This window comes from Myotis lucifugus, unplaced genomic scaffold, assembly GCF_000147115.1.
Source record: "Myotis lucifugus unplaced genomic scaffold, Myoluc2.0 scaffold_60, whole genome shotgun sequence".
Classification (NCBI taxonomy): Eukaryota; Metazoa; Chordata; class Mammalia; order Chiroptera; family Vespertilionidae; genus Myotis; species Myotis lucifugus.
The window spans coordinates 505278-523658 of record NW_005871108.1 but is presented as its reverse complement, the minus strand read 5'-3'; the positions used below and the strand labels follow the sequence as shown (position 1 = coordinate 523658).

The 18381-nt window shown below is 48.3% G+C and overlaps 2 protein-coding genes and 1 pseudogene across 2 annotated transcripts; 1 reads left to right on the top strand and 2 right to left on the bottom strand.

Moving 5' to 3' along the window:
• Positions 1-1519: 1519 nt before the first annotated feature.
• LOC102435827 (signal-regulatory protein beta-1-like) lies at positions 1520-13342 on the bottom strand. Its single transcript, XM_023754478.1, has 5 exons — positions 13336-13342; positions 12852-13205; positions 6729-7049; positions 5829-6178; positions 1520-1609 (listed from the first exon to the last, which is right to left on the bottom strand). The coding sequence occupies exons 1-5, from the start codon at positions 13340-13342 to the stop codon at positions 1520-1522; spliced, it is 1122 nt and encodes a 373-aa protein (XP_023610246.1).
• Positions 8696-12823, bottom strand: LOC102432089 (insulin-like growth factor 2 mRNA-binding protein 1). Its single transcript, XM_023754477.1, is given in 4 exon segments — positions 8696-9180; positions 9183-10515; positions 11318-11390; positions 12765-12823. Coding segments are annotated over 4 exon segments (1950 nt in total).
• Positions 13343-13388: 46 nt separating the features above from the next.
• Positions 13389-14323, top strand: LOC102431773 (annotated as a pseudogene).
• Positions 14324-18381: the final 4058 nt, after the last annotated feature.

Sequence of the window (18381 nt, the reverse complement as noted above, 5' to 3'; positions counted from 1 at the left end):
ATCTAGAGCAGCGGTTCTCAACCTGTGGGTCTCGACCCCTTTGGCGATCGAATGACCCTTTCACAGGGGTTGCCTAAGACATCCTGCATATCAGATATTTACATTACGATTCATAACAGTAGCAACATTACAGTTATGAAGTAGCAACGAAAATAATTTTATGGTTGGGTCACAACATGAGGAACTGTATTTAAAAGGCCAGAAGGTTGAGAACCACTGGTCTAGAGGATATTATAAGTAAAATAAGTCGCATAGACAAAGTCAAATATCATATAATTTCATTTATATATGTAATCAAAAAACAAAACAGACTCATAGAAACAGAGACCAAAGGGAAGGTTACCAGAGAGGAACGGGTTGGGGGGAGGATGGTTGAAAGAAGTGAAGGGGAATAAATATTGTGATAAGTTTTCACGGTGACAGATAATTACTAGAATTCGTGGAGTGGTTACTATGTAAGGTACAAAAATGTTGAATCACTATAATATGCACCTGAAACAAATATAACCAATATAATGCTGTATATCAGTTATACTTAACTTTTTTAAAATATATTTTTTATAGATTTCAGAGGAGGGGAGAGGGAGAAATGTCAATGATGAGAGAGAATCATTGATTGGCTGCCTCTTTCATGAAAACACATTTATCCAATTTAGGATCAAGCCTGCAACCCGGGCATGTGCCCTTGGCCAGAATTGAACCCAGGATCTTTCAGTCCATAGGCCCACCCTCTATCCACTGACCCAAACTAGTTAGGGCTATACTTAATTAAAAAAAAAATCTATTACGTAAGAGGGGAAAAAAACTTTTAGAGAAGACTTTGGTAAAATTGGTGAATCCATAAATATTTTTACAAGGATGGTGCTCTTTATAATGTGAAAAATTAAAGTGTGAAAAGAAAAATATTATACCATCAAACAATTTTGGCAGGAAAAAAATGATTTCAGGAAAGATACTGATTATTCCTTATTAATTCCTAGAACCCATACCCTCGTGTATACATTGTTGAATATAACATTTCCACAATTTAAAGAATTCTGAAATGCAATCTAGAAAACCGATCACTCATCAGCACTGGTGGGAGGTGGAGCAGTAGTCAGCCCCAACTGGCTCTCATGGTGACATTGTTAACATTTTCACTGGTGGAGAACTGGGATGGTATAACCGGAGGAAAGGGATACTTGGGCATTAAGAATTTTAAAAGGAGTCAGCAAATGGTCATCATAACAACTATAAGATTGGATCGCCATTGTTGGGACATCAGTAATTTGGAGAAAAACAGTGAAAAGCTAAGTGTGATTAATTACAAGGTAAAAGTTAAGTGTGAGCCACCAGAGTTCTTGATGGCATTGCAGATTCTTTTCTTCAAGAGGCAGAGGGCAGAAAAAGCTGAGATGTGGGCCAAGGACATAATTCTAGGCATAGCAGAGCTAGAGAGGAGGTTGAGTTCTCCAGGTCAATGGGCCTGCTCAGCAAGGGTAGCGCCTGATGAAGAAAGAAGGGACCCTGAGAGAGGGACCTATGGGCTATTGCGCTCACAATCTTCTGTCCCCTTCTGGCTGCTGAGCACAATGGCAGCAGCACAGCTACTGGTCTCCAAATAGGGCCTCTCCAAACCCAAGGAAAAACACAAAAGGGAAATTAAATTCCACACACAACTGGCTCTCCCTGTTACTAGAAGAGAAAAATGAGAAAACATCAAAATAGCTAAGAGTCAAAACAGAAAAACCAGCAAATCCTAGTGCACACTCTGCCAGGAGGCTGCCATCCCACCCTCACTCAGCCACCAGGAGAAGGGCAGCTGGCAAAGGCGCCTGAGGGCTATTTGGGAACATCACCACCACCAACACTCAACCCACCCTGCATCTGACACATTGAGAAGTGTCCGCAGGTCAGAGCACAGGTCACTGGAAAAGGTTAAAAAAGTGTGCCTGTTCGAAATGTTGGCTCCGAATCCCCATAGTCTGTGAATATGTTACATTTCCTGGAAGAAGGAACTAGTCATACTGATTAAGTTAAGAATTGAAATGACATTGTCTTGGATTTTCCAAGCAGAGCCATTTTCACTCACAAAGATCTGACTCAGTAAAAGCAGCAGTGAGGAGAGTCAGAGAAGGAGCTGTGATGACAGAAGCAGAGCTCAGAGTGATGTGGCCTTCAGCCCAGGAGTGTGGGCAACCTCTGGGGGCTAGAAAAGGCGAGGAAATGGATTCTCTGCTAAAGCCAGAAGGAACCCAGTCCTGCCAACCCATTGTAGACCTCTGCCCTCTGGAGATGTAAGACAATACTTGTGTTGTTTTAAGGCACTAAATGTGTGGTAATGTATTTCAGTGGTCATAGAAACCTCATACAAGAAGGCAGGGTCATTTTATTTTATATATATAGTAGAGGCCCAGTGTATGAAATTTGTGCATGGGTGTGTATGTGGGGGAGTTCCCTCAGCTCGGCCTGCACCCTCTCCAATCCAGGACCCCTTGGGGGATGTCCGACTGCCTTCAGGGATCAGACCTAATTCGGCAGTCAGACATCCCTCTCACAATCTGGGACCACTGGCTTGGAACTGCTCGCCTGCCTACCTGCCTGATCACCCCTAACCACCTCTACCTGCCTGCCTGATCAACCGTAACTGCTCCCCTGCTGGCCTGATTGCCCCTAACCACCTCTGCCTCAGCCCCCACACCCAGGAACCAGGTGTCCCTCCTCTGGCCGGCCTCAGGGGCTCAGAACAGCGGGCGGCCTTGCCCGGCTTGGCCGCAGGTGCCCAGGTCTGTAGGAAGTTTCACCCGGCCTGGCCGCAGGTGCCTGAGACCCCAGGCAGCTTTGCCTGGGCCTGGCTTTATAAGGAAGGATGTCCGGAATGTCATTCGGAAGATGTCTGGTTTAATTAGCATATTACCCTTTTATTAGTATAGACTAGAGGATCAGTGCATGAAATTTGTGCACTGGTAGGGTCCCTAGTGACTGTTGGCTGCCATCTGGGTACTCCCTCCCTTCCCCTGGCGGCCACACCCCCTGGTCAAACTCCCAGTCGAGGGGACAATTTGCATACTATGGTTTTATTATATAGGATTTCAATATATTTTTATGGATTTTAGAGAGAAAGAGAGAGCAAGAGAGAGAGATAGAAACATCTATAATGAGAGAATCATTGATTGGCTACCTCCTGTACACCCTCTATTGGGGATTGAGCCTGCAAACCAGTCATGAACCCTGATTAGGAATCCAACCATGACCTCCTGGTTTATAGGTTGACGCTCAACCATTGAGCCACCGAGGTTGGGCAAGGCAGGGACATTTTAAAAGAACAGATGAGATGGAAGGAACAGGCACAATTCAAAGTTCACTCCTTCTGTGGGAAAGAAAAAAAAAGGAGGAAAAGTGTTTCGTGGCAAATTAGTACTAAAAAGAAAAGGAAATGGTGGGGAGGGAATTTAGAGTTCTAAAAGACTAAAAAGAACTGAAAAATCTGAGAACTCAGAATATTTCTCCCACTATTGAAAGCATCCATGCAGCATAAATCTGTATTAACATATATGGATGATGCTATCCTGATGGAAGGGAGGTTCATTCACCTAGAAATATTGTAAAACAGTCCAGTACCATAAAAATGACCAACATGTTGTACATCCTCAAGCCAAGCCCATTGGTCAGGTCTGCAGGGGCCTGAACCACCAGACGCTGGGATAGGCTGTGGCATCCCAATGCAGAGGGTCACATGGGCATCTTGCACTTTGCTCCAGCTCCCCAACCTAGACAAGCCAAAAATCCATTTCCAGCCTCAGTGCTTAGCAGGTGTGCTGGGTCAGGCACACTGACAGCTGCAGGAAGTAATTAACAGCCATGGTCTGAGCCTCAGAAATGGACAGAAACTAAAATGCAAACTCAAGGTGGTCCAGACAAGATGCCAGAGACTCCCCTCTCCTGCTCTTCCTGTTCAGGACAACTCTGACCCCTAGAGAGAGCAGCCGGGACAAGCATAGGAGGGCTGTGAGAGGTGGAAGGAAAGGCTCTGGCTTAGGACCTGAGGACTGGAGGAGGAACCCTGGATTAGGCATCATAGGTTGCACTGTCCTAACTCCCAAGGTCAAGAAGACAACTCAGGTGTGGCATTAGAAGACACAAAATGTTTGAAATCAGTGATCTAACTTTCCACCTCAGGAAACCAGAAAAGGAAGAATGAACCCAACACAAAGCAAATAGAATGAAAACATTATAGAGAAAAGATAAGTACAATCAATGAAATGAAAGACAGAACTAATGGAGAAAATCAATAAAAGAAAAAGTAAGTTCTTTGAAAAGTTCAACACAATGCAAAACTTCTAGCAAGCTTGATAAAGAATAAGAAAGACATAACACATTTCCAATATCAGGAATAAAACATGATATCGCTACACATCGTATAGACATCAAAAGGATAATGAGGGAGTGTTATCACCAACCCTACAAGCAGACATTTGACAACTTCCTCAAAAAGCACAACCACAATTTGCTTAATATGAAACGAATAATGTGTATTGCTGTAAAGTATTAAAGAAATTGAATTACAACAGAAAATTCCCCAAAAGAATTTTCAAGGCCTAGATAGTTTCACAGAAAGATTTTACCAAGTATTTATATTTGAATTGAAACCAATTTTGGAACACAAAGAAACAGCTAAAGAAATTTGGGGAGTTTCAGTATGTGCACTACTTTAGATGATATTAGGGAATTAATCTTAATTTTATTGTGTGTGAAGGTATTGGTTTTGTAGAAAAACCAATGTCTTTAATCCTATGACAGCACAATTATGGATTTTACTTGTAACCAGATATGCACACCCAACTAAGTTATGAGTGGACACATTTATGCAACTTCTATATATCTCTTCTTTTAAGGGAAATTGTCCTTTCCTTCTGTGTTTACTTGCCAGCAGGCAGGGACATGGACACTGGGCGACCCAGCATGGACCCAGCAGATGAGGACAACAGCATAGGACTTGTTAGGCAGAATGTGGGCATTTGAAATGTCTTCTAGAGTAAAGACTCTTAGAAAACTGACACAACCCCCTTCTGATGTACATGAGGGAGAAATAAGACATGTTTTGTTCACAGAAAGGGGACTCTTAAGTCCTTGGGCAATGCCCAACTGAGCAGGAACATGTCTCTATCCTGTACGTGTTCTATAGGCTGGTAGGCCCTGTCCTCTGGGACTCAGATTACCCTGGTTTGTTTAGCCCAATTACTTGGTGTTACGACAAGAGGTCTTCCCAATACTCCTCCATTGCTCCTGAAGTCCCTTCTGTAAAACTCCAAACTCCTATTATGGGTGACAGAACGAAGATCTTAAAGGACTGAAATGTGCATGTAGGAATTGTTCAGTGAGCAGTTGTTATGATTGCTGTTTCACTGTCATAAATAGGGGACAACAGGGGCCCATGCTGTGACCATTCAATGCCACCTGGGTGCCTGGTCCAGTTGGGAATGATTAGGATGGAATGGAAATGAGAAGGGGGTTAGAAAGAGCTGGAGGAAGCAGGGGCTGACATGGCCAGTGAACGGGGTGACTGTCAGGTGAAGAAAGCAAGAGGCAGGACACTGTGAACAGGGTGGTCTCCCTCCCTCTTTCTTTAATGTTTATTGATGTGAAAAGATCTATAAAGTATGTACCAAACTCTTACCAGTTTGACTATGGAGTGTGGGGTTTGGGGAGGGGAGCTTACATCAAAATGTCACTTTCTATCTATAGACTTCTAGGTTATTCCATAGTAAGAATGAATTACTCCTTATAACAGTATGTAATAAGTGCATGGTGGTCTGGGAGTAAAAGTAAAGATTAAATTTAGTCAGAACCGGGTCAGTTAAAGTGGGGGCCTCACCAGAGGGTTCATCTGGGTCCTTCTGGTGAGCCAGGGCCTCCACGGTGATGGTTTTGGTGACGGCCGGCTGCCCATCGTGCTCCACCTGGCAGGTGAGCATCGCATCCTCCCTGTGGGCAGACAGATCCACGAGGAGCCAGCTCCTCCCGCTGAAGGTCCCATCCTTGTTCTCTACGAGGGTCGGGGCCGTTTCTGTTCGGGACCTGTTCCGGTTCTCCAGCCAGGTCAGCTGTAGGCGCTGGGGGTAGAAGTTCTTCACCAGGCAGGTGACGTTCTTCTGTTTCTCTGACACCGTGTGCTGGGTAACCTCCAAGGTGGGCGGAACTGAAACAGCACAGGGCACAGCTCTGATCTCATGGGACACAGATCACCCAGGGCGGCTCCAACCTGAGCTCCCCCACCACAGTAAGGGGATCTCAAAGGGCAGGTGCTCAGACACCGATGGTGCTCTTTCATATGAATGAAATCACTAAGCACAGGAGCCTGCACACAGTAGGTGCTCAAGGGCTTGGAGCTCCTGTGAGAGTAATATGACTAAAGTAAACAAGCACAGCCTGCCATGAAGTTGAAATATAACTGCAGAAAAATAAATGAAATTGCCAAGCACATAGGAGCTTGGCTTCTAGTAGGTGCTCAGTTATTGGAACTGCTATTGGTAAAGTAGATAAAACTACCAAGTACAGTGGTGGGTGTTCACCTGACAGCTGCCATTAAACATGGTGAGTGATGGGCACATCTAGGTGCCTGGTGAAGGGAAGGATTGTCAGAAATTAGATTCCATGAAAATCAAACTCTGGAGCAAAGAGCAGGGGGAAGAGCAGGCTGGGAGGACAGGGGCCAGGAGTGGCTTGGGCTGGGTGTGAGGGGCATCTACCTCGGATGGCCTCAGACACGTTGGCAGTCCCACGAAGAGGAGGGTCCCCCTTTAGGGTGTCGTGGGCCACCTGGCAGATGACCTGGGAGCGAACATCCCCCGGGGCCAGCCGCACCCTGGCTGTGCTGGAGACGTTGTAGGAAGGGCTGTCTCCCTCTGGGTCCACGGTGGTCTGGAAGGCTGGGAGCTCATTCCCATCCTTGAACCATTTCAGGATGATGTTTCTGGGGGAGAAGCCATGGGACTGGCAGGTGAAGCTCACTGTCTGCCCAGGTGGCGTCCTGCCTGTGGGGCCCGATACCACAGGGGGAGAGGGTTTGGCTGTAAAAGGAACATAACAATGAACATGACTGTGGTTCTCACCACTAACGACAAGCATGTGGCACTGTCATACCTTCTCATATACTGTGTGTTATCCTTCTATTAATGCTGGGAGGGCGTGTCATCATCCCCATATTGCAAAGGAGGACACTCATGCTCCCAGAGGTGAACTCTGAGTGAGGGGCTGGGCCGACAAGCAATTCCAGGCCTGCGTTCAAAGTCCACCCTTTTCCCTCCAGATGATTTCCCACAGTCTGGGCCCAGGGACAGAGTTCCTGGTCAGTCTCATTTTTGTGCACTGGCTGTTCATAGCTGGTCTCCAATCCTTATAGAACCTTGAATGAGCCATGATTATCATCCTCATCAAGTAGGGAAACTGAGGATTTGGGGAAGACAGAGACTTGCCCAGAGCACACAGCTGTGGGATGACAATGCCGTGGCTCAGTGAGGGTCTGTCCTCTCAACAGGCTCACAATAAAGCATTCTATAAAGGCAGATTGGATTATATAATCAGTATTTGATTAATCAGTGATTTTATTAGTATTATGTTTTTCTACACAATTTCTGCAGGTGAGGAGTTTAGGCCCAGCCAAGTTAACTGGGTCATGACACTGACATAACACTTTGATTTGGGGGTGCAACTCTGTGCTGGGTGATTCAGACAGAGCACCTCAAATCCTTTCTTCTCTCCTAAATGGAGTCCATGCTCATCACCATTTTAGAGATGAGAAAACTAAAACTGAGAGAAAGGAAGGGACTGTCCCTTCGGCCACGACTGTCCCCACGGGTATTTCCTGTGGCCTCCCAGGTATTCACGTCCATCAGCAGAGCCAGTGCCCACCTTCAGGAGCCTGACCCTGACCACCACCTGCTCCAGGGAGGAGTGCCCTCCAGTGCCCAGGCCGGGGCCCTGCAGCAATAAATGGGAGAAAGGGCTCCTGACAGTGAGTCTAGACTATGAGCTCCTGCTCACTGGGGCCGCAGGGCCCTCTAGGAAATGGCCCCTCCTCTCCCTCAGTCTGCAGAGACAGGGATGCTGCCCACGGCGGTGCTGGGGCTCAGTGACCCCTCTCTGCTCTGTCCAGGCCACTGAGCCAGGCGGCTCCTGCGGCTGCTCAGTGAGGAAAACACCACAAAGAAGGGAAAGGCTCCCCTGGATGCCTCCACAGGCAGAGCCATGTCCTGTAGGAATAGTTTCAGGCCTTATCATGGGACATTTGAGGGTCTGTCTCATCTCAGTTGGAAAGCTAGACCTGCCTCCCCTGAGGACCCTTTTAAAATTTTTTTTTCTGAGCAACATAAAAATGCATGAATCTAAGAAAAGGGTTGGAGCTTTCTCCACACTTTGACAAGCACAGTGTAAGACTGTGGCGAGCAGGGCTGTGAGTTATGCTGCTTGAGGTTTAGAGCTAGAATTTCCATGGTGACCCCCTGAGGGTTGGGCTGTGTTGGGCCAATTGGTGGGTGTTTGGGGCAGAGAGATCCAGGGTTCCTCACTGGAACATTTTTCTCAAACAACTAGGCAAACATGATCTACATCCCTGCCCAAGTGTCCCTGATTCCCACTCATTCTCAGGCCTGCTGGGGAGAACGCGCTCTTGATTTCAGCCTGTAGTCCTCGAGTTGATGAGCTGGGAAGGGGCAAGTCACTTCCTCTGCGCCTGGGCCTGGTTACTCTGTCCCTCTTGGTGCAGCTGTTTAACTTGGGCCAGGATGTCTCGGATCTTCCTCTGAGCCATCTGGCTGGCATAGAAATGCCCGATGATCTTAATGATGACCTGGTCGTTCTCATCAGGGGTCTGGTCTCTTGGCACCATCACTTCAGCTGCTGTCAAATTCTGCATCTCGTTCACTGTTTTGCCACCTTGGCCAGTAACCCTGCCAGCCGCCGAAGCTGGCACCTGGATATGGGTTTCCAGCTTTACTTCCTCCTTGGGACCGAAGAAATTCTCCTCCTTGAGTTTTCCATAAATTCCTCCCTGAGCCTTGAATTGGGCCTCTGGGGGTCCAGTGATGATGACCATACGAACTTTGGAGTCAGGAGTTTCCGGAGGAGCAATCTTGATGGAGGCGCTGGCGAAACGGGAGAGCTGTTTGATGTGCTGCCCCTTCTTGCCGATGATGGCGCCCCCCGCTGGGCAGGGATGAAGACCTGCACCATCTCCTGCTCCAGAGCCATAAAGGTGCTATAGGGAGCAGCTCCCGTGACACTGCTGGGAGGCGGCAGGACTGCACTGGACGAGGCTGGGGAAAGACCCCCGGCAGCCAAGTTCAGGCCGGGGATGAGATGAGACTGCAGACTCATGACAGCCACGTCATTCTCATAGGCCTCCGGAACTTTCTTCATGATCTCCTGCTCGGCCCTGCAGCAGTTCTCGATGGCCCTCTTCATGGTGATGGTCCTTTCGGGGTTATAGAGGGTGAGGTCCTGCAGCGAGGAGATGGTGATTTTCGTCTCCGTGTCCTGCTCCACCTTCTTCAGGTTGCGCCCCTCCTTGCCAATGAGACGCCCCATGAAGTTATTATGGGCCAGGATCTTCAGGGGAACCTCGTCAGCCGTTTTGGTGTCCTTGTCCTCCTTATGCATGATCTCCAAGATCATCTTACAGGCGGAGGAGCAGCCCTCGGGGGTCGAGTGGACACTGATGGCCTTCTCGGCAGCACCTGCATTCTCCTTCCTGTGCATGTCGGTCTTGGACTGGGTCTGTTTTGTGATATTTTGGATGGTGGCGCCCTCCTTGCCAATGATGGTGCCCACATACTGGGTGGGCACCAGAAGCCACAGGGGGATGTCCACTTGCTGCTTCTTGGCAGGGGCCCCGGCTGCCACAGGCGAGCCCTGTCGAGGCTGACCCTGAGAGCCAAAGCCCCTTTGGCGCCCATTCTCAGGACCCTGTGCTGTCTGCTCGAGGGGAATATAGGAGACCTTCAAGGCATGGTTCTCCAGCTGGTGGCCATTCAGCTTCATGATGGCTTGCCTGGTCTGTTTCCAGTTGGAATAGGTGACATTCACCACAGCCGTCTCACTTTCCGTGTTCACTTGTTCACAGTTCTCTGCTGTTCCACACTGAGCAAGCAGGCTGTCCAGGACTTCCCATCGTAGCTGGGGTGGAATATTTTGGATCTGAATTTTCCGATGCCTTTGTTTTTTGGGGACGGAGTGTTCAATCTCTAGGCGTTTTCCTTGCAGTTCTACTTTCCCTGAGCAAGTTTCGATGGCCTTCATCGCCCAGTGCTCGTTGGGGCAGTCCACGAAGGCATAGCTGGACTTGATCAAGAACTGGCCGCTGTAGGAGATCTTGTGTTCCGCAAACACTTTCTCCAAGTCGGTGGGGGTCATGCTTTCCTTGAGGTTGCCCATGTAAAGCTTGTTCGTGGTGGCAGGCTCAGGCGGGACGAGGTCCCCAGCAAGGCCGAGCGAGCGAGCGGGCGGGCTGGCGGTGGGCAGGCGCAGGCGGCGAGCCTCCTAGGTCAAGAGGTGGAGGGCGGGCGGCTGGTGGTGGCAGCCACCCCAAGAGTTGTCTGGAGCCTGGGGCGGGGAGGGTGGCCAGAGGACTCACAGAGGTCCGGGGGGAGTGCGGAGAGGCTCAGAAGTGCCCGCTGTGCGCTGGGAGGCATATGGGCTACTCCTTCCCTTCTGTCCGAATCCCCTCCGAGAGGGCTGGTGTGTCACCTTTCAGGACTTTTTTTTTTTAAAAATGTGTCTGTTTTTGTTTGTTTGTTTGTTTTTGTGTTGTTGTTGTTTGCTGAAAAACATAGCAATACATGATTCTAAGCAAAGGATCGGAGCCCGGCCAGTGTGGCACAGTGGTTGAGCATCAACACATGAATCAGGAGATCACTGTGGATTCCTGGTCAGGGCACACCTGTAGGATGTGGGCTCCATCTCCAGTAGGGGGCGTGCAGGAGGCAGCTGATCAATGGTTCTCTCCCATCATTGATGTTTCTGTCTCTCTCTCCCTCTCCCTTCTCTGAAATCAACAAAAACATGTTTTTTAAAAAACCAATGAAACAGAACTTGAAAACATAAAAACAAAAGAGGTGGAGCTTTCTCTACACTTTGACAAGCACAGTGGGGTGTTGCAGAGAGCAGAGACCTCTGACCTCTCACACCTCCAGCTTTCTCAGCTAGGGCATCACCTGGGCAAGTAGCTCAGGGAAAGGGAATGAGCTCTCTACCAGGAAGCAGCAAATCTGAGTGGTGATGGAGCCAATTACACCTGTGATGGCCTTAGCAAGGGACACACTATTGGGAACTGTTGTAATACCTGAAAATTCAGGATAAAGCCACCTTCCGTGCCTGTGTCCAAAAGTTGTTGAGAGACCCCATTGCCACCATGTCTAGGAGGGAAATTTGGCAACACCCACACAAATTAAAATGCACACACTCTGTGCCCTAGCAGTGCTGCTTCCTTGGGCACCTCCCTCTTAAGTAGGGTGACCCATGGACAAGGTATCCCGTGTCACTGTGTGAATAGCCCAAGGCTATTCATCCATCAACAGAAGACAGTGAATGAATGATGCTGTCTCCACAAGCTGGAGGGGAAGGCAGCTGTTGAAGGAGGGGCAACTCTAGGTGCTGATGTAGATACTTGATTTGGGACGATGTGGCTGGAGGTAGGGAGAGATTCGCAATCACCTGGTCTTCAAAGTCTGAGTGTGAGGGGCATGTGAAGCTTTGGGTACCAGTGAATATAAGAGGTGCTGGCGCCCTGTTCAATGGTGTGCTGGAATGAGCTTTATTCATTGCCTGCATTCACCAGGCTTTTTGATGGATAGAGTGTCTGTGTCTGAAGCAGGAAAAAGTTGCTAAAATCAGATGGGGTTCTGGAACAATCTCCTCACTCTCTGGCCATGTGACCGTGGACAAAGCCCTGTCGCCTTTTGACCTCAGGCGCTGCTCTACTTGGGGAGTCAGGCTGGATGGTGTAAAGTTCCCCACTTGCTCACAGTTTAGCATTCAGGATCCTGGGCCTCTGGTAAAACACCCTCAATGGGAACGGTGTTGCCTCAATGGGACGACCCCTAAGTCTCCCACATGGGGAGCCTCTTCCATGGGGGAGGGACATTCTGAGACGACCCAACTCTGCTTGGAGGCTTCATGACAGTGACTGGGATTCTGGAATAAAGGGCGGTTCCAGGCAGACCCACAGTGAGCGCCCACTTCTGGGCATCTCCTCCCAGCGGGGCTGTCAGAGTGAACAGTGAGTCTGAGCCTCTCAGGATTTCCTTCTCCTGTGATGTTTCTGAGGCTGAGATAAAGCAGCACCTTCTCTACTCCCTCCCCTCGGTGAGTTTCCCCCACTGAAGAGAAGGAACAAAGCTTCGAGAAGAAGAGCCGTTGCCTGCTTTGTTCTGCAGCTGCCTCAGCACTCAGTGCAGACCCTGGCTCACAGCAGGTGCCAGTGGGTGTCACTAAGGAGGAGCCTTGGCCCCATTGTGGGGAGCACTCCCTGGAGGTGGATGAGGTCTGGCCTTGTGATGGGCAAGTCACTCAGCTGTCAGTTCTCATTCCTGCAACCAATGGGCTGACAGGATTGAAAGGCCAGGGCTGGGGAGCCAGGCAGGTGGGGGTTCCAGACTTTTCCCACCACTGACCAGCCGTGGGGCCTGAGCAAATAGCATGACATCTGCAGGCCTCAGCTTCCCTGATCCGCAGACGGGGTGAAATCAGACCATGAATCAGAGCAGGACTATAAGCACCCACCTCCTTACCTGACTCTTAGTTGTTGCTCAAAGATGGAAGTCGTTCTCACTGACTTGTTGTCACACATGAGGGACAAAGGATCCCCCTGTACTCACCACTCACGGTGAGCTGAGTGCCTGCCCCAGACTTCAGCTCCATGTCACCAGTGCTTCCTCTCTGGAACTTCACACAGTAGTAGGTCCCTGTGTCTGCTGGGGTGAGGTTACTGATGCGGATGGAAAAGTCCAAGTTGTTTCTCCTCGAGAAATCTGTAACACTTGTTACCCGGGGAAAGTGGCTTCCTCTCATACTGTAGATTAACTCCCGGCCTGGCCCTGTCCCTCTGAACCACTGTGTGGGCCCCACGGGGGTCAGGGAGGTCACAGTGCAGCTCAGAGTGGCCGTCTCTCCAGCTGCGACAGACACTGACTTCTGAGGCTGAATCACCTGCAGCTCCTCACCTGCCCCTCCTGGAGGGAAGCACAGAGCAGGTATTTATTCACCATCTGGGAGCCTGTGGGCTCGGTCAGTATTTATCAACAACAGCTTTTATCGACCGAGTGCACACCCTAAATAGGCCTTGAGCCCAGCACTTTGCACGTGTCATACCTGTAACCCTCACAACCAACCTTTAATGTGAGAGCCTATAACAAATGAGGAAACTGAGGCACAGAGAGGTAATTAGATGTGGCAAAGAGTGGGTTTAAGTTTCCCCCATCAAGTGGGTCTGCTTGGTGCCAGCCATGGAGGGGGTGCGCTGGGCCTTTTCCTGCAACACTTGGCTGCCCCGCTGAGTGAAATGGCTCCTGGAGGTACCACCAGCAGCCCGAGGAGTTAGCCTCTGCCAGGCCACTAAGGCAGCCATGGCTGGCCGTCTAATGATGATGGAAGTTAGTGCAGAGAAATAGAACATCCCTTGGAATAACAGTCATTTGTAGGGAACTGCAAAAAGGAAACCAGTTCTTGCAAAAAACTCATCTATTCCTTACCCAGTTTCATCTTTAACGTCTCTCATTAAAGTGACTGTGCGGTAGTTGCTGCTCAATCTGGGCTACAAGATGGAATTGAACCGGATCGTGGCTCAACTTCAGAATGCCTCCTGAGTATGAAAGAAAAGTTTACCAACAAGGAAAGGGAAGCAATCAGAAGCTTTAAGGATGAATGTACTCGGCTGCATATGCTCCATGGGCATCGGGCCCTGAAAGAAAGCTTCATAGAAGCCATAGGTGCTGGACTGGGATTTGAATCGCAATGGCTTGAATGTGATATGTCCCCACTAAACTTGGAGATGGGCCAGGTTTATAAAGAAACACGTTTGTTTCTGGATGGAGAAGGAGGAAAAGAATGGGCTTTTGAGGAGAGCCAAACAGATGAGCACCATCAGTGGCAGTAGCTCCTAGGAAACCCGATGCATCCAGACATCAGGATGCTTCATCTCAGGATGATCCCACACCCCCAGAGGCAGGTCCTGTCCTTTCCTACAGGACTTAGGATCACCTGCTGTTCCTGTGAGCCCTGCACAGCCTTCGTGTTGGGACTGTTTTTCTTCAAAGAAGAAGTTCTGATGGTAAATGCTACAAAGTCATGATAAGTAAGAAAGGGAAATGAAAACTGTTTGTAATATTCTGTACTCTCTAAAAAATAAATGCCTATTACTATTCAATTTCATTTCATAAAACAACTTGAAAAAGAAAAGCACAACTTTCCCTACTAAGAGAGCATACCCCCAGTTAAAGAAAGCTTAGTGGAATGCATGTTTACCTTTATTCTTCACCGGAATCACATTGAATTGAGAAATGGAACAGGGTGGCAGAATCTTAGCTGACACAGGCATAGCTCATTTTGTTTCGCTTTGCTTTATTGCGCTTCACTTTATTTGCGCGTTCACAGGTGTTGGGGGTTTTACAAATGGAAAGCAAGAAGACCTTCCACCAGGGAAGACAGGGATGGGGGTGGGAGGGGAATGATTCACCGGGGAACCTGTATGCATTGTGCATAACCATGGACACAGGCAATAGAGTGGTGAGGGCCTGGGAGGGGTGGGCCCGGGTGAAGGAGGTCAATGGGGGAAAAACACACACAAAGGGGACATCTGTAATACCTTCAACAATAAAGATACTTTTTTAAAAATGACCCTCCACCAGCAAAAAGATTATGACTAATTTTATCACAGAAGACTGGAATTGAGCCCGCAATATCTCTGAAGGAGGCCTACATCAGCGGTTCTCAACCTGTGGGTCGTGACCCTTTGAGGGGTCGAAAGACCCTTTCACAGGGGTCGCCTAAATACATCCTGCATATCAGATATTTACATGATGTTTCATAACAGTAGCAAAATTACAGTTATGAAGTGGCCATGAAAATAATTTTATAGCCGAACTGGTTTGGCTCAGTGGATAGAGCGTCGGCCTGCGGACTCAAGGGTCCCGGGTTCGATTCCGGTCAAGGGCATGTACCTTGGTTGCGGGCGCATCCCCACTGGGGGGCGTGCAGGAGGCAGCTGATCGATGTTTCTCTCTCATCGATGTTTCTAGTTCTCTATCCCTCTCCCTTCTTCTCTGTAAAAAGTCAATAAAATATATTTTAAAAAAAATAATTTTATGGCTGGGGGTCACCACAACATGAGGAACTGTATTAAAGGGTCGCGGCAATAGGAAGGTTGAGAACCATTGCCTTACATGCTTGTTGTAGAAAAAATCCATAGAAAATGAAAAGATGCCATTAGGAAACATTTAAGGTGTTGTCTTTCAGACACAACTACATCAGAGATAACGATTTCTAAAACATTTTCCTTGGAGAATGAATCCACTTTTTAATAAAATGGGAACATACCATTCTGTAATTCTTTTCTCTGAGCTGCACATCCAGTGTTAATGAATAATTTGTGGCATAACTTTCACTGGCTCTAAAGTGCTCTGTTGGTGGCTAATGTCAGGTAGGATGCTTGGAGCAGAGGTAAGTGTGCAAACAGCTGAGGGAAGTAACCAAGGGCATTAATGGTCTCAGCCAGCACCCAGCTCAGAGGTGTCATTGAGGACACGTTCTTGCCTCAGCTTCAGTTCCCTTTGCCTCAGGTCTGTCTCAGGGTCAGGAAGCTGCTGCTGTAACTGTCAGCTTTCCATCTTCACAGAATTGCATCTAAGAGTCAGGGCAGCTACTTCTCCTCTCACATCTCAGATTTGTCAGGGAGGAGAGCATTTACCGCAGGCCAGGATGGACCCTTGTGGCCACTGAGCGGGAAAGCGCCTTGCTTTCTCTCCCTGTGATCTTCCCTGGTGCTGAGTCCCCCCCAACCCCCCTGGGTCACAGATGGCTGCAAGGAGACACATGGCTGCACACGCTCTATGCCTCTGCGGACAGTCACGGGCATTGAGTGTGGTGATCTCACACCCCGTCCAGCGAATGTTTTTCCGGAGACGGACCTAGAAGCAGTTGGCTTCAGGGGACACCATGTTTAGTAATTTACAGGGAAAAGGAGAAATTTTTCGTAGAATTCCCACTTGTTCTGTGTCCTTGTCAAGGAGGTGACTGGCAGTGGCCTTTGTCCTCTCGTCATGCAGGGCTCTCTTGTCCTATCCTGGCCAAACATCTTTCTGGATTCCCCCTACCACTCTGTTTTTTCTTTTAAAATGAGAGGTCAGTTGAGTTCTTAGAGAGTCAGATGTGAGTGACTTGAAGGGCAGACAAGAGAATTCTATAAGTACGCATTGCAAATTAAACATGTGAGGTGCCTTACTTGCAATTCTGTTGGATATTGTAGAGACTCCTATATTTCTATCTGACAGGGATGATTTCCAGGGGAGGCGAATTTTGGTTAGTTTACGGTCAGACTCTGCCTCCTGACTTTGGTGAAATATATCAAACTCTCCTACTAGTCGTTCAAAGACTATCTTCCCTGCTAGGTTCTTGGGTTCAAAGGCATTTTAAGCATTACCTCCTGTTCAGCACCTAAGACTCAAAGCATCATCTGTTTTTTTGCCTCTGGTAACAGGTGCAGACGATGGACCCACAGAGAAAATACTCAGATCCCTGACTTCATGCGCCCAGATAAAATCCTGTCCTTGGCCTTCTGTGCAGCCCTGGGTGACACACCCATGTTTCCCTGGAAGCCCTGAAATTTCAGGGGCAAAAAGAAGTCCAGAGGCAGGGAGGGAATATTCTACCCCAAGGAGTGCTCACCTGGGAGGCCCAGCAGTAGAGTCAGCAGCAGGCAAGGAGGAGGGCAGGGCCAGGAGGCAGGGATGGGCATCATGGATGCCTGAGTGGCTGCTGTGTCCAAGTGTGTGCCCGGAGGACCCGGACTCTCTGATCAGTGAGAGGAGTGAGGCCCCGGCTGTTTTATATAAGAGGAAGCGCCTAAGAAGGGGTGCCAGGTTGTGACACAGTAGCTAGCTTCTATATTCTAAACAGTTCCTGCTTCTAGGTTGCGAAATAGTCAGGGAAGCAACCACAGGGTGAGCAGTTACTCATCTTAGTTTTCAGAGGGACAAGGACATGCCTCCAGGGAGTAGTGCTTCCTCCCTTCCCTACTTGGGGGCCTTGCTCTCCACTGGTCCCTCAGCCCACCTGAGGTCTTCATGGTGATGCCCCCCTTGGGGGCCCAGGACAATAATGGTCTGCGGTGTGGGCTGTGTGCCAAACTTCCCTGCCCAGGACCCTAGGATGTTGCTGGCTTATGGCCTCATCTCCTTCAGCTTCAGCAAGAGCTACTCATTGGAGGAAGGAAGAGGGTTCACCAGAGCCTGGTCAGCGTTGGGATGAAACTAGGTCCTCTTCTGAAAGACTTTCTATTCCAACCACTTACTGATGGAACTGGAAAAACTCCACCCAAATGCACAATGTGGCGTGTACTGCAGAACTGGTATGTGTCTCCTTGCAACAAAGGGCGTAATTTCCTCACAACTTTCCGGAAAGCATGTGTATTTTATGACCACATGTATACACCCAGGGGTTTATCTCAGAGAAATGCAACTGATGTCCACACCAAACGCTGTGAACAAAATAAATCCATAGAGTCAGAAATCAAGAAGAGCCACAGGAGTAGTTATGTGAGGTCTGGCAGTAAAATCTAAAATAATCTGTTAGCAGAGCTGAAATGGTTGCCTCTGGGAGGAGGAAAATAGTGAGAGGTGAGGTTTACCCCAGTTTTCATCCGTCGAACTTGTATGACTATTTTCCTCTGAAAACACCTGTATATGTAACCCTGATGAAGGTAAGATCTAATTCTAGATCATTAATTCTGTCTGTGCTGCAAAGAAGAAGACTGCCCACACTGTTAGCAGTAGTAAGTGTTTCATAGGCCTGGGGGATAGGAGTGCTGATCACAGTCAATTACCAGGCTACACAGTAGCCACAAGCCCCTGGAAATAGTCATGGTAACTTTTAATGATTTCATGAACTAGGAAATGTTAAAGATAGCTCTAATTAGAGATGCATAAATAATTATGGAGAAAAGTACGTCAAATTATGAATGTAAAGTAAAAAAGGAGACCTAAATAAAGGCATATCATGTCCATGAATGGGGAAACTCAATATTAAAAAGATATCACTTTGCCTGAATATATATGTATGTATGTGTTTGTGTGTGTGTGTGTGTGTGTGTGTGTGTGTGTATATATATATATATATATATATATATATATATAT